Raw genomic sequence first — 24,875 nt, 5'->3', positions numbered from 1 at the left:
TTTTTTTAAGATTTTATTTATTTATTTGAGAGAGAGAGAGAGAGAGAGAGAGAGAGAGAGAGAGACCGAGTGGGGGGAGGGGCAGAGGGAGAGAATCTCAAGCAGACTCCCCGCTGAGCGGGGAGCCTGACCTGGGGCTCAATCCCAGGACCCTGGATTCATAACCTGAGCCAAAGGCAGACGCTTAACTTACTGAGCCACCCAGGCACCCCAACCCTAACCTTCTTTCAATAATCCACGAAAATCCACTTCCTCCATCCGTCTCCTTCTTAGTGTTCTTATTAGGCCACTTTTTATTCATAGGACTTATTCTGCACTTAATGTTACTTGCCCTGTGATTCATTCCAGCCGTGTGCATCATTTCTCCCCACATGTATCTTACGCTTACCTACCGAATAAACAAGACATGTTGTTAAAAGTTAGTGGGGACTAACGTCTGGGATGACCATTTCCACTTCTTATAAGGAAATCCCCTCCTTTTGACTTGAATGATTGTACACATGTGCAGAGAACATCCTTCTTTTTCATAGAGCCCACCTTCCTTCTTTCTGTCCAACGGTGGTGGAAAAGAGCTACACCTTACGGGCCAGAGTGTCTGGCAAAAGCTCTGTGACAAAACCGAGTCCACGTAAAGTGACATGACATGGTCTTACTCTAGACCCAAGCTCTAGCCCCTGCTGACTTTTATTGGCTTTCACCTTACATTTCACCTCTATTTACCCATGGATGGGGACACTTTATCTTCTCCCATTAAAGTGTAGTGTCCATTCGTCTGACACTTTAGTTTCTACCCCGCGTCTGAGGCCTAAGCTTGTGGTTGACCTCTGTCACTGTTTCTCTGCCCTCTGAACCCTGACCCATTCTTTGGGCTTACTCCAGTTTCGATGCTGATAGTTCTCTGACATTTCATCATGCTTCAGAGCTGAGCGGGGGCACCTCCCATGTGGTAGAGCTGGAATTTCTATCTAGTCAGTTCAGAACCCGTGGACATTGGACTTACAGAATCTCATGCCTGCAATTAGACAAAGAGCTGGCCTTTAGAGCCCTCTCTACCATCATCCTCCCCTTCCCTCTCCCCTCTGACCCACACATTTAGTTTACTAATTCAGCATACCTGAAGAGAATCTGACCTAGATGATTTGCTCATATTCCAAGGCAGACTGGTCATAAATTCTCTAGGCTCATCTAGACAAAGGCCTTACTCTCTATCATGAAAGCCTCTTGCCATGCCCCTTGAGGAAGCTAGGAAAGTTTCTAGTTCTGCAGCTAGGATGGTGAGAGTTGTATTACTTGCTTTCCCAGATGAGAACTGGGTATATATCCTTCCATAGAAAACAATGTTAAGAGGGGATGGTTAGTTTACCTGAAATATTTTTCTTTGGGGGATGTTACATGGAAAATGGGTTTTTATGGGCTAATACATAGAAACCTCTCGCATAGAATACTATTTCTACAGAAAATGACTTTCAAGTTCTATACTGACAACTAGCTTAAGACAAAAGTCTAAGCAAAAATTTAGGCAAGCATGAAATCCAAGTTCCTCCAAGAGATCTTTCCAACAAACATAACATTAAAGCAGTAACATGGGGCACCTGGGTGACTCAGTCAGTTAAGCGTCTATGATCTTGATCTCAGGGTCCTGGGATTCAGCTCCCCCTTGGGCTCTCTGCTTAGTGAGGAGTCTGCTTCTCCCCCTCTATCTGCTCCTTCCCCTGATCATGCGTTCTCTCATTCTCTCTCTTTCAAATAAATAAATGTAATCTTAAAAAAAATAAAGCATTGGGGCGCCTGGGTGGCTCAGTCGGTTAAGTGGCTGCGTTCGGCTCAGGTCATGATCCTGGGGTCCTGGGATCAAGCCCCACATCCGGCTCCCTGCTCAGTGGAGAGCCTGCTTCTCCCTCTCCCTCTGCCTGCCACTCTGCCTACTTGTGCTCTCTCAATCTGTCAAATAAATAAATAAAATCTTTAAAAAAAATAGAAAAAAATAAAGCAGCAACATGATTAAATAAAATATCCTTCTATGACTATACATATGAATAGATATAAATATGTTTTATGTTAGAGATAAAATTCTATTCCAACCTACCTGTTGTCTTCCTCCAGACTTATCTTGGATAATAGTCCTGATAATAGCACCAGTAAACACACAAGATCTGAAAAATGAGCTGATGACATTGCAAAGGCCGATGGCTATTAAATCCTGTAAAGAAATGGCAAACACATTTGGTCCACTGTTTGTTGAAGAATGCAGATTTGAGTTTGAACTCAAGGTATGCTGTCTATTTCTTATGTATGATGATAAGATTGTTTCCATCACTTCAGACAACACTGAAATATTCTTAGAAAGAACAAAGGATGGTGAATCTGATTCCTGGATTAACTTCATTTTAGCAGCCATCATGCGAAAAGCACTTTTTCAAAGTGGGAAATGAACTTTTTGTCTTATTATTCCCTTTCACATGATTATGGGGACTTAGAATGGCAGAGGGAAACATAGTACTATTTTTCCCCCTCCCTTATATACTGTCTCCAAATCAAAGTGGGATACCTCTTGCTTCCACATTTCTCTTTGGAGTTCTAGGAAAAGGGCCAAACTTAGCATAGTGGGGAGATTAAACAAACAAACAAAGAAGGACTGTTTCTGGGAGGGCAATGTAATTATGTTAGTAGCCTGGTTTTAATATTCCCTAGCATTCCTTAATGTGCCTCAGTATGTGGTTGACTCCTAAGGACTTGGAAAGAAAGATAAAATTAAGAAGAGAGGAATTCTGCTAGCTTAACAACACGATCCCATATGTTAACTTCTTGCCTCCCTACACCATAGTTGTTCTGGGCGAATAACACTCATGTTAATTTAAGTGACTTCAAAGTTAAGTATGCCACACTCCTCAAAAATCCTTTCGTAATTATAATTCAAATTATGGTCCCACTGACTCTCTGGTTACAAAGAATGCAGTCTTCATGTTAGCAGGAGGCTCAGATCAGAGAACAAAGATGTAAGGATCAGAGGAAATAAGAGAAAGGCTTGTCATCTCACCTGGTTGGAATTCACATGGTAGTTATGGTAATTGGCAATCTTCTTGCCCAGAAATATGAGCAGAGAGGAGCTCACTAAAGCTAAGGAGAAGGCTTCTAAAATAAGTTCAGGAAGAATGTTCAAATCTGGCATCACAGGAAACAGGAAGCTGGAATAAAATGGAATCATTCCTAGATAGCAAGAACAACTTACTGGTCCCACCCCGACTCCAGCCTTATCATGTGGGCAACCGGCCTGACCGTTTTTAAAAAAAATAACAATAAGAGATAAGAGCAACTGAGGCAGCAGCCTGTCAAAACTGCAAGCAAACCCAGCCAGGTTACAAAAGCCATTGGGGGGGTGGGGGCCGGGGGGGGGGGGAGTAGGAGACCTAAATCTCCTTTGGTCCCAGGAATTCAGTTAGATAGTTATCAAACCATTTTGAGCACCCAAACTCAACAGGAGATCGAAGAAAAGAAGAGCAACAACTCTCTCATCAGAAAAGCGACCACTTTCTGGAAGGTAGGACGTGCGGAGAAGTGAATCCAAGGCGATATTCGGGAGGATAGACGGCGGGGGAGGGGCCTCCGTCGGCCGCTTCTGGCAAGTGATAGAACAACGGAGCACAAAATCGGAACTTTTAAAAGTCTGCTCCACTGAGGGACGTCACTCCGGTGGCTAAGTGGGGGGGTGGAACCCTCCGGGACAGTGTGGTCTCAGGACCCACGGGTCACAGAAAGACTGGGGGTGCCTGAGTGTGGCAGAGCTCCCAGGTATCGGAGCAGGGAAGCCGGCTGCAGAGGCGGAGCCCAGGCACGGGCTCTCAGCTCGGGGTTGCCATAAGCCGTGATCCGCGGCACAGTCAGGCCACTGCTCCTCCAGCAGGGACCCAACAAGCGGCAGATCCGGGGAGACTCACCTTCCTCCCCCGGGAGGAGCCGCGCGGGAGTGCGCCGCAGGGATCTGCTGGGTTTGGAGACTCCACACCGGGTCGGGTGCCAGAGATAGAAACGCGCGGTCACAGGCCGGGTGAGCACGGAGTGTGGCCGGAGACCGGGGAGACGGGAGTGACTGGTGGCTTTTCTCTGGGGGTTCACTGAGGAGCGGGGCCCGAGTTCTCGGCTCCTCCGAGGCGGAGATTGGGAGGCCGCCATGTTCACTCTCGGCCTCCAAAGCTGTACGGAAAGCTCGCAGAGAACAAAAGCTCCGGAGAGCAAACCCAGAGCAGATTACTTAGCCCGGACTGGGCAAGGGCGGGGCACTTCCGCCTCCGGCAAAGACATTTGGAAACCACGGCAACAGGCCCCTCCCCCAGAAGATCAGCGAGAACAGCCAGCCAAGACCAAGTTTACCGATCAATGAGAACGGCAGAACTCCAGCGCTAGGGGAATATTGCACATAGAATTCATGGCCTTTTTCCCATGATTCTTTAGTCTTTCAAAGTTAATTTTTTAATTTTAATTTTTTTCTTTTTCTATTTTTTAGTTGAATTTTTCTTCTTTCCTTTTTCAACCAACATCTTATCAATTCCTTTTTTAAATCTTTTTTAATTTTCATTTTTACAGTCATATTCTATCTCTTCATTTTATTTAACTTTCTTTTTTGTATATATATATATATATAGGTTTTTCTTTCTTTAAAATTTTGGGATACAGTTTCTTCTAACAGACCAAAATATACCCTAAATGTAGTGTATGATGTTGTCCTAGTATCCCGCCTGATCACATTCTCTGAGTTTTTTTTTAAACTTTTTTTCATTCTTTTTTCAACCAACTTCTTATCTTACCAATTCCTTTTTTAAAATCTTTTTAAATTTTCATCTTTACAGTCATATTCCATCCTTTCATTGTATTTACCCTTATTTTTGTATATATGTTTTTCTTTCTTTTTTTTTAAAGATTTTATTTATTTATTTGACACAGAGAGGGAGAGAGAAAGAGAGAAACACAAATAGGGGGAGTGTGAGAGGGAGAAGCAGGCTTCCCGTGCCGGATGTGGGGCTTGATCCCTGGACCCTGGGATCATGACCCGAGCTGAAGGCAGGCGCTTAACAACTGAACCACCCAGGCGCCCCAAGTTTTTCTTTCTTTAAGACTTGGGTGGCAATTTCTTCTAACAGACCAAAATACACCCAAAATCTAGTGTGTGGCTCTGTTCTATTCACCAGCCTGATCATATTCTTTTTATTTACCCTTTCTTTCCCCCCCCAGTTTTGGGTCTCTTCTGATTTGTTTAGTGTATTTTTTCTGGGGTCATTGTTACCCTTTCAGCATTTTGTTCTCTCATTCATCTATTCTCCTATGGACAAAATGATGATGGAAAAACTCACCTCAAAAAAAAAGAACAAGAGGCAGTACTGACTGCCAGGGACCTAATCAATACAGACATTAGTAAGATGTCAGAACTAGAGTTAAGAATGACGATTATAAAGATAGTAGCTGGGCTTGAAAAAAGCATAGAAGATACTAGAGAATCCCTTTCTGGAGAAATAAAAGAACTAAAATCTAACCAAGTTGAAATAAAAAAGGCTATGAATGAGGTGCAATAAAAAATGGAGGCTGTAACTGCTCGGATAAATGAGGCAAAAGAGAGATTTAGTGATAGAGAAGACGAAATGATGGAGAATAAAGAAGATGAGAAAAAGAGAGATAAACAACTACTGGATCACAAGGGGAGAGGTCGAGAGATAAGTGATACCATAAGACGAAACAATATTAGAATAATTGGGATCCCAGAAGAAGAAGAAAGAGAGAGAGGGGCAGAGGTATATTGGAGCAAATTATAATGGAGAACTTCCCTAATTTGGGGAAGGAAACAGGCATCAAAATCCAGGAGGCACAGAGAACCCCTCTCAAAATCAATAAAAATAGGGTCAACACCTCGACATCTAATAATAAAACTTAGGAGTCTCAGAGACAAAGAGAAAAACCTGAAAGCAGCTCGGGAGAAGAGATATGTAATCTACAATGGTAGAAACATTAGATTGGCAACAGACCTATCCACAGAGACCTGGCAGGCCAGAAAGGACTGGCATGATATATTCAGAGCACTAAACAAGAAAAATATGCAGCCAAGAATACTATATCCAGCTAGGCTGTCACTGAAAATAGAAGGAGAGATTAAAAGCTTCCAGGACAAACAAAAACTAAAAGAATTTGCGAACACTAAACCAGCCCTACAAGAAATATTGAAAGGGGTCCTCTAAGCAAAGAAAGAGCCTAGAAGTAACATAGACCAGAAAGGAACACAGACAATATACAGTAACAGCCACCTTACAGGCAATACAATGGCACTAAATTCATATCTTTCAATAGTTACCCTGAATGTAAATGGGCTAAATTCCCCAATCAAAAGACACAGGCTATCGAATTGGATAAAAAAGCAAGACCCATTTATACGCTGTCTGTAAGAGACTCATTTTAGACCCAAAGACACCTCCAGATTGAACGAGAGGGGGTGGAAAACCATTTACCATGCTAATGGACACCAAAAGAAAGCTGGGGTGGCAATCCTTATATCAGACAAATTAGATTTTAAACCAAAGACTGTAATAAGAGATGAGGAGGGACACTACATCATAGTTAAAGGGTCTATCCAACAAGAAGATCTAACAATTTTAAATATCTATGCTCCTAACATGGGAGCAGCCAATTATATAAGCCAATTAATAACAAAATCAAAGAAACACATTGACATTCATACAATAATAGTAGGGGACTTTAACACCCCCCTCACTGAAATGGACAGATCATCTAAGCAAAAGTCAACAAGGAAATAAAGGCTTTAAATGACACAGTGGACCAGATGAGCTTCACAGATATATTCGGAACATTCCATCCCAAAGCAACAGAATACACATTCTTCTCTAGTGCACATGGAACATTCTCCAGAATAGATCACATCCTGGGTCACAAATCAGGTCTCAACTGGTACCAAAAGATTGGGATCAGTCCCTACATATTTTCAGACCACAATGCTTTGAAACTAGAACTCAACCACAAGAGGAAAGTTGGAAAGAACTCAAATACATGGAGGCTAAAGAGCATCCTACTAAAGAATGAATGGGCCAACCAAGAAATTAAAGAAGAATTTAAAAAATTCATGGAAACAAATGAAAATGAAAACACAACTGTTCAAAATTTTGGGATGCAACAAAGGTGGTCCTAAGAGGAAAGTACATAGCAATAGAAGCCTTTCTCAAGAAACAAGAAAGGTCTCAAATACACAACCTAACCCTACACCTAAAGGAGCTGGAGAAAGAACAGCAAATAAAGCCTAAACCCAGCAGGAGAAGAGAAATAATAAAGATCAGAGCAGAAATCAATGAAATAGAAACCAAAAGAACAGTAGAACAGACCAATGAAACTAGGAGCTGGTTCTTTGAAAGAATTAATATGATTGATAAACCCCTGGCCAGACTTATCAAAAAGAAAAAAGAACCCAAATAAATAAAATCATGAATGAAAGAGGAGAGATCACAACCAACACCAAAGAAATACAAACAATTATAAGAATATATTATGAGCAACTCTATGCCAGCAAATCAGATAATCTGGAAGAAATGGATGTATTCCTAGAGACGTATATACTACCAAAACTGAACCAGGAAGAAATAGAACACCTGAACAGACCCATAGCCACTAAGGAAATTGAGGCAATAATCAAAAATCTCCCAACAAACAAGAGCCCAGGGCCAGATGGCTTCCCAGGGAATTCTACCAAACATTTCAAGAAGAATTAATACCTATTCTTCTGAAACTGTTCCAAAAAATAGAAATGGAAGGAAAATTTCCAAACTCATTTTAAGAGGCCAGCATTATCTTGATACCAAAACCAGACAAAGACCCCATCAAAAAGGAGAACTACAGGCCAATATCCCTGATGAACATGGATGCAAAAATTCTCACAAAATACTAGCCAATAGGATCCAACAGTACATTAAAAGGATTATTCACCATGACCAAGTGGAATTTATTCCTGGGCTGCAAGTTTGGTTCAACATCTGCAAATCAATCAATGTGATACAATACATTAATAAAAGAAAGAATAAGAACCATATGAGCCTCTCAATAGATGCAGGAAAAGCATTTGACAAAGTACAGCATCCTTTCTTGATTAAAACTCTTCACAGTGTAGGGCTAGAGGGTACATACCTCAATATAATAAAAGCCATCTATGAAAAACCCACAGCGAATATCATACTCAATGGGGAAAAACTGAGAGCTTTCCCCCTAAGGTCGGGAACATGGCAGGGTTGTCCACTATCATCACTGCTATTCAACATAGTACTAGAAGTCCTAGCCTCAGCAATCAGACAATGAAAAGAAATAAAAGTCATCCGAATTGGCAAAGAAGAAATGAAACTCTCACTCTTTGCAGATGATATGATACGTTATGTGGAAAACCCAAAAGACTCCACCCCAAAACTGCTAGAACTCATACAAGAATTCAGTAAAGTGCAGGATATAAAATCAATGCAGAGAAATCAGTTGCATTTCTATACATCAACAACAAGACAGAAGAAAGAGAAATTGAGGAGTCGATCCCATTTACAATTGCACCCAAAACCATAAGATACCTAGGAATAAATCTAACCAAAGAGGCAAAGGATCTGTATTCAGAAAACTATAGAATACTCATGAAAGAAATTGAGGAAGACACAAGAAATGGAAAAACGTTCCATGCTCATGGATTGGAAGAACAAGTATTATGAAAATGTCTATGCTACCTAGAGCAATCTACACATTTAATGCAATCCTTATCAAAATACCATCAACTTTCTTCAAAGAAATGGAAAAAATAATCCTAAAATTTGTATGGAACCAGAAAAGACCCCGCATAGCCAGAGGAATGTTGAAAAAGAAAAGCAAAGCCGGTGGCATCACAATTCTGGACTTCAAGCTCTATTACAAAGCTGTAATCATCAAGACAGTATTATACTGGCACAAAAACAGACACATAGATCAATGGAACAGAATAGAGAGCCCAGAAATGGACCCTCAACTCTATGGTCAACTAATCTTCGACAAAGCAGGAAAGAATGTCCAATGAAAAAAGACAGTCTCTTCAACAATCGTGTTGGGAAAATTGGACAACCACATGCAGAAGAATGAAACTGGACCATTTCCTTATACCACACACAAAAATAGACTCAAAATGGATGAAAGACCTAAATGTGAGACAGGAATCCATCAAAATCCTTGAAGAGAACACAGGCAGCAACCTCTTCGACCTCAGCCGAAGCAACTTCTTCCTAGAAACATCGCCAAAGGCAAGGGAAGCAAGGGCAAAAATGAATTATTGGGACTTCATCAAGATAAAAAGCTTTTGCACAGCAAAAGAAACAGTCAACAAAACCAAAAGACAACTGAAAGAATGGGAGAAGATATTTGCAAATGACATATCAGATAAAGGGTTAGTATCCAAAATCTATAAAGAATTTATCAAACTGAACACCCAAGGAACAAATAATCCAATGAAGAAATGGGCAGAAGACATGAACAGACATTTCTGCAAAGAAGACATCCAAATGGCCAACAGACACATGAAAAAGTGATCAACATCACTTGGCATCAGGGAAATACAAATCAAAACCTCAATGAGATACCACCTCACACCAGTCAGAATGGCTAAAATTGACAAGTCAGGAAACGACAGATGTTGGCGAGGATGCGGAGAAAGGGGAACCCTCCTACACTGTTGGTGGGAATGCAACCACTCTGGAAAACAGTATGGAGGTTCCTCAAAAAGTTGAAAATGGAGCTACCTTACGACCCAGCAATTGCACTACTGGGTATTTACCCCAAAGATACAAATGTAGTGATCCGAAGGGGCACGTGCACCCCAATGTTTATAGCAGCAATGTCCACAATAGCCAAACTATGGAAAGAACATACATGTCCATCAACAGATAAATGGATAAAGAAGATGTGAGATACACACACACACACACACACACACACAATGGCACATTATGCAGCCATCAAAAAAAACCAAAAACGAAATCTTGCCATTTGCAACGACATGGATGGAACTAGAGGGTATTATGCTAAGCGAAATAAGTCAATCAGAGAAAGACAAGTGTCATATGATCTCACTGATATGAGGAATTTGAGAAACAAGACAGAAGATCATAGGGGAAGGGAGGGAAAAATGAAATAAGACGAAACCAGAGAGGGAGGCAAACCATAACAGACTCTTAATGTCAGGAAACAAACTGAGGGTTGCTGGAGTGGAGGGGGGTGGGAGGGACAGGGTGGCTGGGTGATGGGCATTGGGGAAGGTATGTAGTATGGTGAGTGCTGTGAATTGTGTAAGACTGATGAATCACAGACCTGTATCCCTGAAACAAAGAATACATTATATGTTAACTTAAAAAAATTTTAAAAAGAGAAAAAAAAGCCATTTCGAGAACATGCTCTGCTATCTTCCAGGTCAACGTTTTTGCCATGTAGTAATAGCAAGAAATAGAACAGGCAAGCCACAAAGATTGATGGAAAATGGCTCATCTACGCTATTAGAGACCATACCAGTGGATAAACAATAGGCAGATATCACTTCTGAGCTGGTTTAGAGCCAAAAAGCTCAATGAATTCTATTCTATTCACACTCAAATCTTTCAGGGTATAATTTAAATCACTGTCCTTTGTATAAATTATTTCCATTTCTACCCACACCTTCCCTCCTGTAGTTTTTTTCCCCCCAATTTTTTTTATTGTGGTAAATATGCATAACATGAAATCTACCATCTTATCCATTTTTAAGTGTACCATTCAGTGGTGGTAAATGTGCAACCATCTCCACCATCCACGTCTGGCACTCTTTCACCTTGTAAAACTGAAACTCTATTAATCCAATTAACCAATAACTCTCCATTTCCCCCTCCCCCAGCCCTGGCAACCACCATTCTCCTTTCTTTCTTGATGATTTGGACTACTCTAAACACCCCATATAAGTGGAATCATACAGTGTTTGTCTTTTTGTGATTGGCTTAATCCGCTCAACATAATGTCCTCAAGGTCTCCATTGATGGACACTTACGGTTTCTTCCACATTTTAGCTATTGTGAATAATGCTGCTATGAGCGTGGGTGCATAAATATCTCTTCAAAATCCTGCTTTCAGTTTTGGAGGGTATATATCCAGAAGTAGAATTGTGGGATCATATGGTAATTCTATTTTTAATTTTTTGAGGAACCTCCATACTGCTTTCCATAGTGGTATACCAGTTTACATTTCTACTAATAGTGCACAAAGCAATCTACATCCTCATCAACACTTGTTATTTTCTGCCTTTTGTAAATATGTATATATCTGTGTGTGTGTGTGCGTGTGTGTGTGTGTACCCAGTAGCTATCCTAATGGGTATGAGGTGGTATCTCATTGTAGTTTCAATTTGTTTTCCCCAAATGATTAGTGATATTGAACATCTTTTCATGTGGTTATAGGCCATTTGTATATCTTTTTTTTTTAATTTTATTAATTTATTTGACAGAGAGAGAGACCGTGAGAGAGGGAACACAGGCAGGGGGAGTGGGAGAGGTAGAAGCAGGCTTCCTGTGGGGCAGGGAGCCTGATGTGGGGCTTGATCCCAGGACCCCGGGATCATGACCTGAGCCAAAGGCAGACACTTAATGACTGAGCCACCCAGGCATCCCAGGCCATTTGTATATCTTTGGGAAAATGTCTATTCAAGTCCTATCCCCATTTTTTGAGTCAGATTGTTTTCTTTTTTTGTTGTTGGATTTTAGGAGTTCTCTATATATTTTGGATATTAATCCCTTATCAGACATATGATTTACAAATATTTTCTCCTACTCTGTGGGTTGTGTTTTTGCTCTGTCAATAGTGTCTTTGATGCAGAGTGCCTGTGTGGCTCAGTCGTTAAAGCATCTGCCTTTGGCTCAGGTCATGATCCCAGGGTCCTGGGATAGAGCCCTGCATCGGGCTCCCTGCTCGGCAGGAAGCCTGCTTCTCCCTTTCCCACTCCCCCTGCTTGTGTTCCTGCTCTCACTATCTGTCTCTCTCTAATAAATAAATATTAAAAAAAAATTTTTTTAAGTGTCTGATGCATACAAGTTTTTAATTTTTATGAAGTCCAATTTGTCTATTTTTTCTTTTATTGCCTGTGCTTTTGATGTCATATGTAAGAAATCATCACCAGATCAAATGTCATGAAGTTTTTGCCCTATGTTTTCTTCTAAGAGTTTTATAATTTTAGGTTTTACATTTAGGTCTTTGATCTATTTTGAATTAATTTTTGCATATGGTGTCAGGTAAGAGTCCAACTTCATTCTTTTGCATGTGGATATCGAGTTTTCCCAGCATCATATGTTGAAAAGATTGTCCTTTCCCCAGTGAATGGTCTTGGCATCCTCGCCATTTGACTGTATATACAAGGGTTCATTTCTGGGCTCTCCATTCCATTCCATTGGTCTATATGTCTGTCTTAATGCTGGTACCAGACTGTTTTGATCACTATAGCTTTGTAGTAAGTTTTCAAATTAGGAAATGTGCATCCTCCAGCTTGTTCTTGTTTTTCAGGATTGCTTTGGTTATTTAGGGTTTCTTAAAAGTCCATGTGAATTTTAGGATGGGCTTAATTTATTTCTGTGAAAAACATCACTGGGATATTCATAAGGAATGAATTGAGTTGGGGTGCCTGGGTGGCTCAGTCAGTTAAGTGTCTGCCTTTGGCTCAGGTCATGATCTCAGGGTCCTGAGATAGAGCCCCATATCAGGTTCCCTGCTCAGCAGGGAGCCTGCTTCTCCCTCTCCTCCCTGCTCTTGCTCTCTCTTGCTATCTCTGTCTCTCTCTTTCTCAAATAAATAAATCTTAAAAAAAAAAAAAAGGATTCAATTGAATCAGTAGACTGCTTTGGGTATTATTGATATCTTTTTTTTTTTTTTAAGATTTTTAAAATATATTTGGCAGACAGAGAGAGAAAGTGTGCACACAAGCAGGGGGGAGCAGCAGGCAGAGGGAGAGGGAGAAGTAGACTCCCTGATGAGCAGAGAGCCTGATATGGACTCGATCCCAGGACCCTGGGATCATGACCTGAGCCGAAGGCAGACATCCAACCGACTGAGCCACTCAGGCCCCTGGGTATTATTGATATCTTAACAATATTAAGTCTTCCAATGAACATGGGGTGTATTTCCATTTATTTATGTCTTCTTTAATTCCTTTCATCAGTGTTTTGTAGCTGTCACTGTACAAGACTTTTACCTACTTGGATAATTCCTAAGGATTTTCATCTTTTTGATGCTATTGTAAATGGAATTGTTTTCATAATTTCTTCTCAGATTGTCCATTATGAGTGTATAGAAAATCTACCTACTTTAGTATGCTGACTTTGTATCCTGCTATTTTGTGAAATTTATTAGTTCTAACAGGTTCTTTTGTGGGGAATCTTTGGGGGTTTCTACATATAAATCATATCACCTGCAAACAGATAATTTTAATTCTTCCTTTCTAATTTGGATGTCTTACTTCTTTTTCATGCTTAATTGCTCTGGCTAGATATGCTGATCCTATGTTGAATAGAAGTGGTAACAGTGGGCACCCTTGCCTTGTTCCTGATCTTGGAGGCAAAGCTTTCAGTCTTTTACCATTGAATATGATGTTTGCTTTGGATTTTTCTTTTCTTTTTTTTTTCTTCAGATTTTATTTACTTATTTGTCAGAGAAAGAGTGAGCACAAGCAGGGATGCGGCAGACAGAGGGAGAAGCAGGCTCCCTGCTAAGCAAGGAGCCCAATGCAGGACTCGATCCCAGGGTCCTGAGATCATAACCTGAGCCAAAGGCAGATGATTAACCAACTGAGCCACCCAGGCATCCCAATGCTGTGTATTTTTCATATGGCTTTTATTATGTTGTGGCAGTTTCCTTCTATTCCTAGTTTGTTGCATGTTTTTATTTTGAATTTTGCCAAATGGAAATAATCATGTTTTTTTTTTTCATGCTCTTTCATTCTATTAATGTGGTATATATTGATCTAGTTTTGTGTGTTGAACCATCTAGCATTCTAGGAATAAATCCCACTTGTTCATGATGTATAATTCTTTTAATATGCTGCTAAATTTGGTTTGCTAGCTACTTTTGAGGATTTTGTTTATCACTGTTCATCAATGTTCATAAGTTTTCTTTTCTTGTAGTGTTTTTGTCTGGCTTTGGTATCAGGGTAATGCTGGCCTCATAGAATGAGTTGGGAGGAGTTTCTTCCTCTTCAATATTTTGGAAAAGTTTGAAAAGGATTGATATAGTTCTTCTTTAAATGCCTGGTAGAATTCACCTATGAAGCCATCACATTCAGGGCTTTTCTTTATGAGGATATTTTTGATTACTGATTTAATCTCCTTACTAGTTATAGGTCTATTTGGATTTTGTTTCTTCATGATTTAGTCTTGGTAGATTTTGTGCTTCTAGGAATTTTACATTTCATCTACATTATCAAATTTGTTGGCACATAGTTGTTCATACTACTCTGTTACAGTCCTCTTTATTTCTGTAGAATTGGTAGTGATATCCTCATTTTAATTTCTGATATGATCTTCTCCCTTTTTGTCTTAGTACATCTAGCTAAAGGTTTGTCAGTTTTGTTGATCTTTTTAATGAACCAACTTTTGGTTTCATTGATTTCCTCTATTGTTTTTCTATTCTCTATTTCATGTATCTCTGCTCTAATCTTTATTTCCTTCCTTCTGCTAGCTTTGGATTTAGTTTGTTCCTCTCTACTTCCTTAAATTGTAAAGTTGGGTTGTTGATTTGAGATCTTTCTTTTTTTTTTTATATATAGAAGTGTTTTTGGTTCTAGATTTCCCCCATGGCACTGCTTTTTCTGTGTACCATATGTTGTGGTGTTCTGTTTTTGTTTTTGTTTATCCCTATGTATTTTCTAATTTCTCTTGTGACATCTCCTTTGGTCCATTTGTTTAAGAGTGTGTTAATTTCCACAGATTTGTGAGTTTTTATGTTTTTCTTTTGTTATTGATTTCTTTTTTTTTAAAAAAAGACTTTATTCATTTGAGAGAGAGAGAGAGAGCTAGAGAGCACAAGCAGGGGGAGTGGCAGAGGGAGAAGCACACTCTCTGCTGAGCTGGGAGCCCGATGTGGAACTCGATCCCAGGATGCTGGGATCATGACCTGAGCTGTAGGCAGAAGCTTAACCATCTGAGCTACCCAGGTGCCCCTTGTTATTGATTTCTAACTTCATCTCATTGTGGTCAGAGAAGATTCTTAAAAAAATATCTATCTTTTAAAATCTTTTGAGACTTAATTCATCACCTAACACATGGTCTATCCTAGACCATGTGCACTTGAGAAGAATGTGTATGTTATTGTTGTTGAGTAAAGTGTTCTGTATAGGTGTGTTAGATCTAGTTGGTCTATCATAATGGTTATGTCCTCTGTCTCCTTACTTACCTTTTGTCTGGTCGTTCTATCCATTACAAGAGTGTGGTACTGAAGTCACCAACTGTTATGGTAGAACTCTCTATTTCTCAATTCAATTCTGTCCTTTTTTGCTTCATGTATTTTAATGGTTTGTCATTAGGTGTGTAAATGCTCATAATTGTTTTATCTTCTTGCTGTATTGGACCTTTTATAACATACAATGTCCTTCTTTGTCTCTTGTAAAATTTTAAAATTTAAGATCTATTTTGTCTGATATTGGAATACCCACTCCTTTCTTTTGGTTACTATTTCCAAGGAATATCTTTTCCCATTCTTTCACTTTTAATCTATTTGTGTCTTTGGATCTAAAGTGTGTCTCTTACAGAGAGCATATAGTTAGCTCACGTGTTTTATCCAATCTGCCAATCTCCGTCTTTTGATTGGAGAGTTGAATCCATTTACCATTTAAGGTAATTACTGATAAGGTGGGATTTACTTTTGTCATTTTGCTCTTTGTGTTCTATAAGCCTTATAGTTTTATATGTCCTTCATTTCCCATTACTATCTTCTTTTGTGTTCAGTTGATTTTTTTATAGTGAAATGTTTAAATTCCTTTCTGATTTCCTTTTGTGTATATTCTGTAACTATTTTCTTTGTGGTTACCATGGGTATTGCATTTAACATCCTCAAGTTATAATGCTAGTTTGAGTTTATACCATCTTAACTTCAATAACGTACAAAATCTCTGCCCCTTTACAGCTCTATCCACACCCCTTTTGGTTACTGATGTCACAGAATTACACCCTTATACACTGTGTACCTGAAAACAAAAACTAGTAATTCTTTTTTTTTTTAAGATTGATTTATTTGAGAGACAGAAAGTGCAAGAAAGAGAGCACAAGCAGGTGGAGCAGCAGAGGGAGAGGGAGAGGGAGAAGCAGGCTCCCCACTGAGCAGGGAGCCCGATGCAGGGCTCGATATCAGAACCCTAGGATCATGACCTGAGCTGAAGGCAGATGCTTAACTGACTGAGCCACCCAGGTACCCCAAAACTAGTAATTCTTTTAAATGCATTGGTCTCTTAAAATTATGTAAAAAATAAAATGTGGAATTACAAACCATTGGTAACAATACTAGCTTTTATAATTTCCCATTATTTACCTTTATTGAGATCTTTATTTCTCTATACAGCTTTAAGCTACTGTCTAGTGTCCTTTCATTTCACCCTGCAAAACTCCCTTGTCCAGTGGTAATAAACTCCCTCATCTTTTGTTTATCTGGGAATGCTTTAATTTCTTCTGCACAAAATTTTGAAGGAATATTTTGCTGGACATAGGATTCTTGGCTGACAGGTGTTTTTGTTTGTTTGTTTGTTTTGTTTTAGCACTTTGAATATGTTGGCCCACTGCATTCTAGCCTCCAAAGTTTCTGATGAGAAATCTGTTCATTACTTTATCAATAAGCCCTTGTGTATGATGAGTCACCTCTCTTTTTGCTTTCAAGATTCTCTTTGTCTTTTGAAGTTTGGTTATGTATATAGATATGGGTCTCTTGGAGTTTCTCTTACTAGGAATTGTTGGACTTAGACGTTTACATTCATGTCTTTCATCAAATTTGGGATGTTTTTAGCCATTTTTTCTTCAAATATTGTTCCCATCTCTTTCTTTCTCTCTTCTCCTTCTGAGACTCCCATGAAGTGTATGTTGCTCTGCTTGATGGTTTCCCATAGGTCCTTACAACTCTGTTCATTTTTCTCTAATCTTTTTTCCTTCTATTCCTCCGACTCAGTAATTTCCATTATCTTATCTTCAAGTTCACCAATTCTTTCTTCTGACTGCTCAGATCTGATTTTGAATCCCTCTAGTGAATTTTCCTTTCAGTTATTGTACTTTCTTAGCCCCATAACTTCTTTTTAGTTTTTTTTTTTAAGTTTTCTCTTTATTGATATTTCCATTTTGTTCATACATTGTTTTCTTGACTTTTTCCACATTTTCCTTTAGTTCTTTAAGTATTTTTAAGACAAGTGCTTTCAAGTCTTAGTCTAATAGATCTGCCATCAGGTCTTTTTCAGGACAATTGCTGCTGTTGTTTCTTTTTTCTTTTGAATGAGCCATTCTTTCTGTTCCTTTATCTGCCTTTTTGTTGAACACTGTATATTTGAATCTAATAATGTGGTAACTCTGGAAATCAGATTCTCCCCATTCCCAGGGTTTGCTGTTTTTTGTAATTGTTCTGTTGTTGTTGTAGGCTGTTTTTATGCCAAGGATAAGCTTGATGTATAAACTTAAGGTTTTCTCAGGGCTTTTCTTAGCCTGTACCTTTCATGGGAATGTGTGGTTACTTTCTAATTTTTCCTGTACATGCAGTTATTTATTTAATGCCTTAATCTTTTTTTTAAGATTTTATTTATTTATTTATTTATTTATTTATTTATTTATTTATTTATTTGACACAGAGAGACTGCTAGAGAGGGAACACAAGCAGGAGGAGCGGGAGAGGGAGAAGCAGGCTCCTGGCTGAGCAGGGAGCCTGATGCGGGGCTCAATCCCAGGACCCTGGTATCATGACTTGAGCTGAAGGCAGACGCTTAACAACTGAGCCACCCAGGTGCCCCTAATGTCTTAATCTTTAATGTATGACTTCCAAAAGGGGGAAAAAGAAAAATGAAGAAAAAAGGGGTACTAGCCCTTTAAATCCTTGGAAGTCACTTTTGCCAGAGGGGGAGGGACTTGCAACAATAGGACTGAGGTGCAACAACAATGGCTGTTCACCTTTTTGTCTGCACCTCTGTGATCAGAACCAGCAATCAGCAATCAGAGCAAAGGTCCCCAGTATTTGGAGGACAGGGTCTTCTTTGCTTGCTCCTGCAAGCTGCCTGCAAGTTGCTCCAGGTGTTCCACTGCCTGTTCCACTGCCTGCCCTAAGGCTGGGTATGCGGGATGGTAGCTGCCACTGTGCTAAGAGCTGAAATTTACTGAAATTCATTGCAATTTATCATCCACACCCTCCCCTGGAAGTTACAAGCCTTCAATAGGCTACAGAGTTCCAAAATAGTTATATCAGACAGATTCTGCCAGTGCAATTTTTGTCTAGGTGGGGAGAGAGATTCCTGGTGCTTCCTATTCCACCATCTCCCCAAATCCTCCCTAAACTCTTGATGTTTTGAGGTCACCAGAATGTTGAGTCTTGTCCATCTTGTTGGTAGTCATGGTCGTCTAATTCTATTAAGTCAATACATACAGTTTCTACTAAGATCACATCATATAAAACATTGCCAATCTCATATAACCATGACTAGAACTTCTTCCCAGGTATATCTCCCCCATATTGTTAAGTAGGGAACTCTCCTTAAGACAACAAACTTTCTTCTTTGTCAGTATTACTATCAGATTGCTGATCAGAGAATTAAAGATTATCCTGATTCTTGTAGGAATGGATGCTTGTCTGTTTGTGTATGGGTTTAAGAATTTCACTGTGTTGTCCAGAGTATCCAAGTCAGCTTCTGTGTGGTCAATTTTAGGCTGACTTCTTAGGAGTCAGAGACTGTGTTTTCGGTTCCCTTCATATGCATGCATCATTGAGTACCAATCATAAATATTTGTTAATTTATTTTTAAAGTGGAAAATTTCCAAATATTTACAAAAGAAGAAAGGATGGTATAGTGAGCTCGTGTGTACCCATCACTCACTTTCAACACTTAACAATTTATAATCAGTCTTATTTCATTTGTAGTCCTACCCACTGCCTATTCCAAGATTATTTTGAAGCAAATACCAGGCATTATACAGTTTTTATTGTAAACATTTTAGTGTACCTATCTAAAAGATATACACCAAAAGATTATTACCAATTTATCAATATTATCAAATATACAATTAATGTTCAAACTTTCCCAAATGTCTCATAAATATATTTTACAGTTTGTTCAAATTAGAATCCAAATAAGACCCATATGTTACAATTGGTTGTTATGTCTCTTAAATCTCTTTTAAGCTGTAGGTTTCTGCTCAATATTTTTGTTTTTTTTCCCTGTAACAAAATCTGTTGTTGTTGTTGTTGTTGTTGTTGTTGTTGTTAAAGAAACCTGGACATTGGTCCTTTTCCCAAAAGATTTTGCTGATTGCATCCCTACATTATCATTTAACATATTCCTCTCTTGTATTTCTTATAAATTGGTAGTTAGCCCTTCAGGTTTGGTTGATACAGGATAGGTTTCTGGGCAAAAATAGTTCATAGGTGGTGGTGTGTACTTCTGTCAGGAGGCACACAATGTCTAATTGTCTTTTTTAAAAACTATAATTAGAGGCGCCTGGGTGGCTCAGTTGGTGAAGCATCTGCCTTCTGCTTAGGTCAAAATCTCAGGGTCCTGGGATCAAGCCCTGCATTGGGCTCTGCACTCTGTGGGAAGTCTGCTTGGGGTTCTTTCCCTCTGTCCCTCCCCCTGCTCATACTCATATTCTCTCTCTAGAATAAATAAACAAATCTTTAAAAAAAAATTGTTCTATTTCTGTGAAAAATACCATTGGAATTTTGATAGAATTGCATGAATTTGTAGATTGCTTTGGATAGTATGAGCTTTTTTTTTTAAAGATTTTATTTATGTATTTGACAGAGAGAGAGACAGCGAGAGAGGGAACACAAGCAGGGGGAGTGGGAGAGGGAGAAGCAGGCTCCTCGCTGAGCAGGGAACCTGATGCAGGACTCGATCCCAGGACCCTAGGATCATGACCTGAGCCGAAGACAGATGCTTAACGACTGAGCCATCCAGGTGCCCCTAGTACGAACATTTTAACAATATTAATTCTTCCAATACATGAGGATGGAATATTTTTCCATTTATTTGTGTCTTTTTCAATTTCTTTCAACAATGTCTTATAGTTTTCAGTGTACATGTCTTTCACCTCCTTGGTTAAATTTATTCTTATGTATTTTATTATTTTTCATGCAATTGTAAATGGGAATGTTTTCTTAATTTCTTTTCTGATAGTTTGTTATTGTGTCTTTTTGTGATGTTAACAGATGATATACTAGTATCCCTTAATGGTGATATCCTAATTCTATAATTCCTCCTCCCTTAAATGGCTGTAATACTTCTATAAAATGAAATGTCTTGTATCAAGGATTTGGATATCCCAAAGAGCAGTTGGATATAGGAAAGACATGATAAATACTTAATTTGTTCTTTTTATTTAATGATTTTCAAAATAACAAGTTATTTTGTAGATGCTGTAGAAACAAATGCTGTAGAAACAGCATTTTGGGAGGGTGAAAAAATGAGTTTGCTCTTTTTTTTTTTTTTAAGATTTTACTCATTTATCTGAGAGAGAGAGAAAGAACAAGCAGTGGGGAGGGGCAGAGGGAGAGAGAGAGAGAGAAGCAGACCCCTCACTGAGCAGGAAGCCCAAGGTGGGACTCAATCCCAGGACTCCAGGATCATGACCTGAACTGAAGGCAGATGCCCAACTGACTGAGCCACCTTTTAGAATTTTTAATTCACCAATTTAAACATATTTTATGTGTTTGGCCAGTAAAAGCCTCAAAGCGATATATAGATTCAATGCAATTCCTATCAAAATTTCAATGACCCTTTTGCAGAAATGAAAAAGCTGATTCTAAAATTTATATGGAATCACAAAGGCCCCTGAATAGCCAAACACAATCCTAAAAAATAAGAATAAAGTTGGAGGGCTCAGGGTTCTCCATTTTAAAACTTACTGCAAAGCTATAGTAATTAAGATTGGTACACAGATCAACAGAATAGAATTGAGGGTTCAGAAAGAAACACAAACATTTATGGTCAATTGATTTTCACCAAGAGTGCCAAGACCACTCAACAGGGAAAGAACAGTCTCATTACCAAATAGTATGGAGACAATATGGACATATTCACATGCAAAAGAATGAAGTCAGAGCCCTATCTTACAACATATACAACAATGAACTCGAAATGGATTAAAGGCCTAAATGTAAGACCTGAAACTATAAGATTCTTAGAAGAAAACATAGGGGTAAATCTTCATAACTTACGATTAGGCAATAGTTTCTTAAATGTAATACCAAAAGCTCAAATAACAAAGGAAGAAATAAAGTGGACTTCATCAAAATTAAAAATCTTTGTGCTGTCAAGGATCTGTTGAGAAAGTGAAAAGACAACCTACAGTATAGGAGAAAATACTTGCAAACTGTGTATCTGAGAAGGGTCTAGTATCCTAAATTCCTACAACTCAACAACAAAAAGACAAATAACCCAATTAAAAATAGTCTAAGGACTTGAATAGGTATTTCTCTGAAAAGATATAAAAATGACCAGTAAGCACACGAAAAGATGCTCAACGTCATTAGCCCTTAGAGAAATGCAAATCAAAGCTAGAATGATGTACCACCTCATACTTACTAAGACGGTAATAACAACAATAATAATAAAAAATAACAAATGTTGGTGAGCATAGGAAGAAATTGGAACTTTGTGCATTACTGGTGGGAATATAAAATGGTGCCACTGCTGTAGAAAATAGTTTGGCAGCTCCTTAACAAATTCAACATAGAATTACCATATGACCCAACAAATCTACTCCTAGGTATAAACTCAAAAGGAACGAAAACAGGTACTCGAAAGAAAAACCTGCACATGAATGTTCATAGTAGCACTATTCATAATAACCAAAAGTTGGAAATAACTGAAATGTCTATCAACTGATGAATGGATTAACAAAGGTGGTATATCCATATAATGGAATATTATTCAGCCATAAGCAGGAATGATCCATGGTACAATATGGATGAATCTTTTTGTTTTGTTTTGTTTTGTTTTTTATTCTTATGTTAATCCCCATACATTACATCATTAGTTTTAGATGTAGTGTTCCATGATTCATTGTTTGTGCATAACACCCAGTGCTCCATACAGAATGTGCCCTCCTCAATACCCATCACCAGGCTAATCCATCCTCCCACCCCCCTCCCCTCTAGAACCCTCAGTTTGTTTTTCAGAGTCCTTCGTCTCTCATGGTTCATCTACCCCTCCGATTTCCCCCCTTCATTCTTCCCCTCCTGCTACCTTCTTCTTCTTCTTCTTCTTTTTTTTTTCTTAACATATATTGCATTATTTGTTTCAGAGGTACAGATCTGAGATTCAACAGTCTTGCACAATTCACAGCGCTTACCAGAGCACATACCCTCCCCAGTGTCTATCACCCAGTCACCCCATCCCTCCCACCCCACCCCCCACTCCAGCAACCCTCAGTTTGTTTCCTGCGATTAAGAATTCCTCATATCAGTGAGGTCATATGATACATGTCTTTCTCTGTTTGACTTATTTCGCTCAACATAATACCCTCCAGTTCCATCCACATCGTTGCAAATGGCAAGATCTCATTCCTTTTGATGGCTGCATAATATTCCATTGTATATATATACCACATCTTCTTTATCCATTCATCTGTCGATGGACATCTTGGCTCTTTCCACAGTTTGGCTATTGTGGACATTGCTGCTATAAACATCGGGGTGCATGTACCCTTTCAGATCCCTACTTTTGTTATCTTTGGGGTAAATACCCAGTAGTGCAATTGCTGGATCATATGGTAGCTCTATTTTCAACTTTTTGAGGAACCTCCATACTGTTTTCCAGAGTGGCTGCACCAGCTTGCATTCCCACCAACAGTGTAGGAGGGTTCCCCTTTCTCCACATCCCCGCCAACATCTGTCATTTCCTGACTTGTTAATTTTAGCCATTCTGACTGGTGTGAGGTGGTATCTCATTGAGGTTTTGATTTGGATTTCCCTGATGCCGAGCGATATTGAGCACTTTTTCATGTGTCTGTTGGCCATCTGGATGTCTTCTTTGGAAAAATGTCTGTTCATGTCTTCTGCCCATTTCTTCATTGGATTCTTTGTTCTTTGGGTGTTGAGTTTGATGAGTTCTTCATAGATTTTGGATACTAGCCCTTTATCTGATATGTCATTTGCAAATATCTTCTCCCATTCTGTCGGTTGTCTTTTGGTTTTGTTGACTGTTTCCTTTGCTTTGCAAAAGCTTTTTATCTTGATGAAGTCCCAATAGTTCATTTTTGCCCTTGCTTCCCTTGCCTTTGGCGATGTTTCTAGGAAGAAGTTGCTTCGGCTGAGGTCAAAGAGGTTGCTGCCTGTGTTCTCCTTTAGGGTTTTGATGGACTCCTGTCTCACATTGAGGTCTTTCAACCATTTGGAGTCTATTTTTGTGTGTGGTGTAAGGAAATGGTCCAGTTTCATTCTTTTGCATGTGGCTATCCAATTTTCCCAACACCATTTGTTGAAGAGACTGTCTTTTTTCCATTGGACATTCTTTCCTGCTTTGTCAAAGATGAGTTGACCATAGAGTTGAGGGTCCATTTCTGGGCTCTCTATTCTGTTCCATTGATCTATGTGTCTGTTTTTGTGCCAGTACCATGCTGTCTTGATGATGACAGCTTTGTAATAGAGCTGGAAGTCCGGAATTGTGATGCCGCCGGCTTTGCTTTTCTTTTTCAACATTCCTCTGGCTATGCGGGGTCTTTTCTGGTTCCATACAAATTTTAGGATTATTTGTTCCATTTCTTTGAAAAAAGTGGATGGTATTTTGATGGGGATTGCATTGAATGTGTAGATTGCTCTAGGTAGCATTGACATAATATGGATGAATCTTGAAAACATTATGCTAAGTGAAAGAAGCTAGAGTCAAAAGACCACACATTTTATGATTCCATTGCAGAAGAGGCAAATCCCTAGAGGTAGAAAGTAGATTAAGGGGCGCCTGACTGGCTCAGTCAGAACACGTGACTCCCTTGATCTTGCGGTTGTGAGTTCAAGTCCCATGTATGGTATGGAGTTTACTTAAACTAAAAAATTAAAATTAAAATAAAAGAAAGTAGATTAAGTGGTAGCCGAGGGCTGTGGAGGGGGACAAATGGGACAGGGCTTCTTTTTTGGGGTGAGATAAAATATTTTAAAATTAGATAGCAATGATGGTTGTACAACTTCGAGAATATAGTAAAAAATTGAAGTGTACACTTTAAAATGGTGAATTTTATGATATATGAATTATAAATTCATAAAGCTGTTATTAAAACAAGATAGTAAGAGAATATTATAAATAATTTTTGCCAATATATTTGACAATTTAGATTAAATGGGCAAATTCTTTGAGTCACCAAAATTGAGTACTAAAAAAAATAAAATAAAATAAATTGAGTACTCTCAAGAAGAAATAGATAACCTGAATTGCAGAGAATGTTTATGTAATTTAATAGTAGTTGTACTTAATAAATAGCATATTAAAAATTGAATTTGTAGTTAAGAACCTTCCCACAATAAAAACTTCAGGCCTAAATATCTTCACTGATGAATTCTACCATGAAGAAATAAATAATGCCAATTCTATAGAAACTCTTCCAAAAATTAAAGATGAGAGAATACATCCCAAATCCTTTTATAATGTCTACAACACTCTG

General features: G+C 38.8%; 1 protein-coding gene across 1 annotated transcript in view; it reads right to left on the bottom strand.

Annotated features, from left to right (window-relative positions):
- The window catches only part of SLC26A8 (solute carrier family 26 member 8), an 80,772-nt gene that overhangs the window by 20,504 nt on the left and 35,393 nt on the right, over window positions 1–24,875 (bottom strand). The window contains exons 8-9 of the mRNA XM_021684638.1: window positions 3,038–3,185; window positions 2,087–2,200 (exon numbers count right to left, since the gene is read on the bottom strand). Of these exons, the coding sequence (XP_021540313.1) occupies window positions 2,087–2,200; window positions 3,038–3,185 (262 nt within the window). The remainder of the gene's footprint in view (window positions 1–2,086; window positions 2,201–3,037; window positions 3,186–24,875) is intronic.

This window comes from Neomonachus schauinslandi, chromosome 8, assembly GCF_002201575.2.
Source record: "Neomonachus schauinslandi chromosome 8, ASM220157v2, whole genome shotgun sequence".
NCBI classification, from domain to species: domain Eukaryota; kingdom Metazoa; phylum Chordata; class Mammalia; order Carnivora; family Phocidae; genus Neomonachus; species Neomonachus schauinslandi.
Note: the sequence above shows the minus strand (reverse complement) of the source record. Positions and strands in the feature narration are given on the sequence as shown.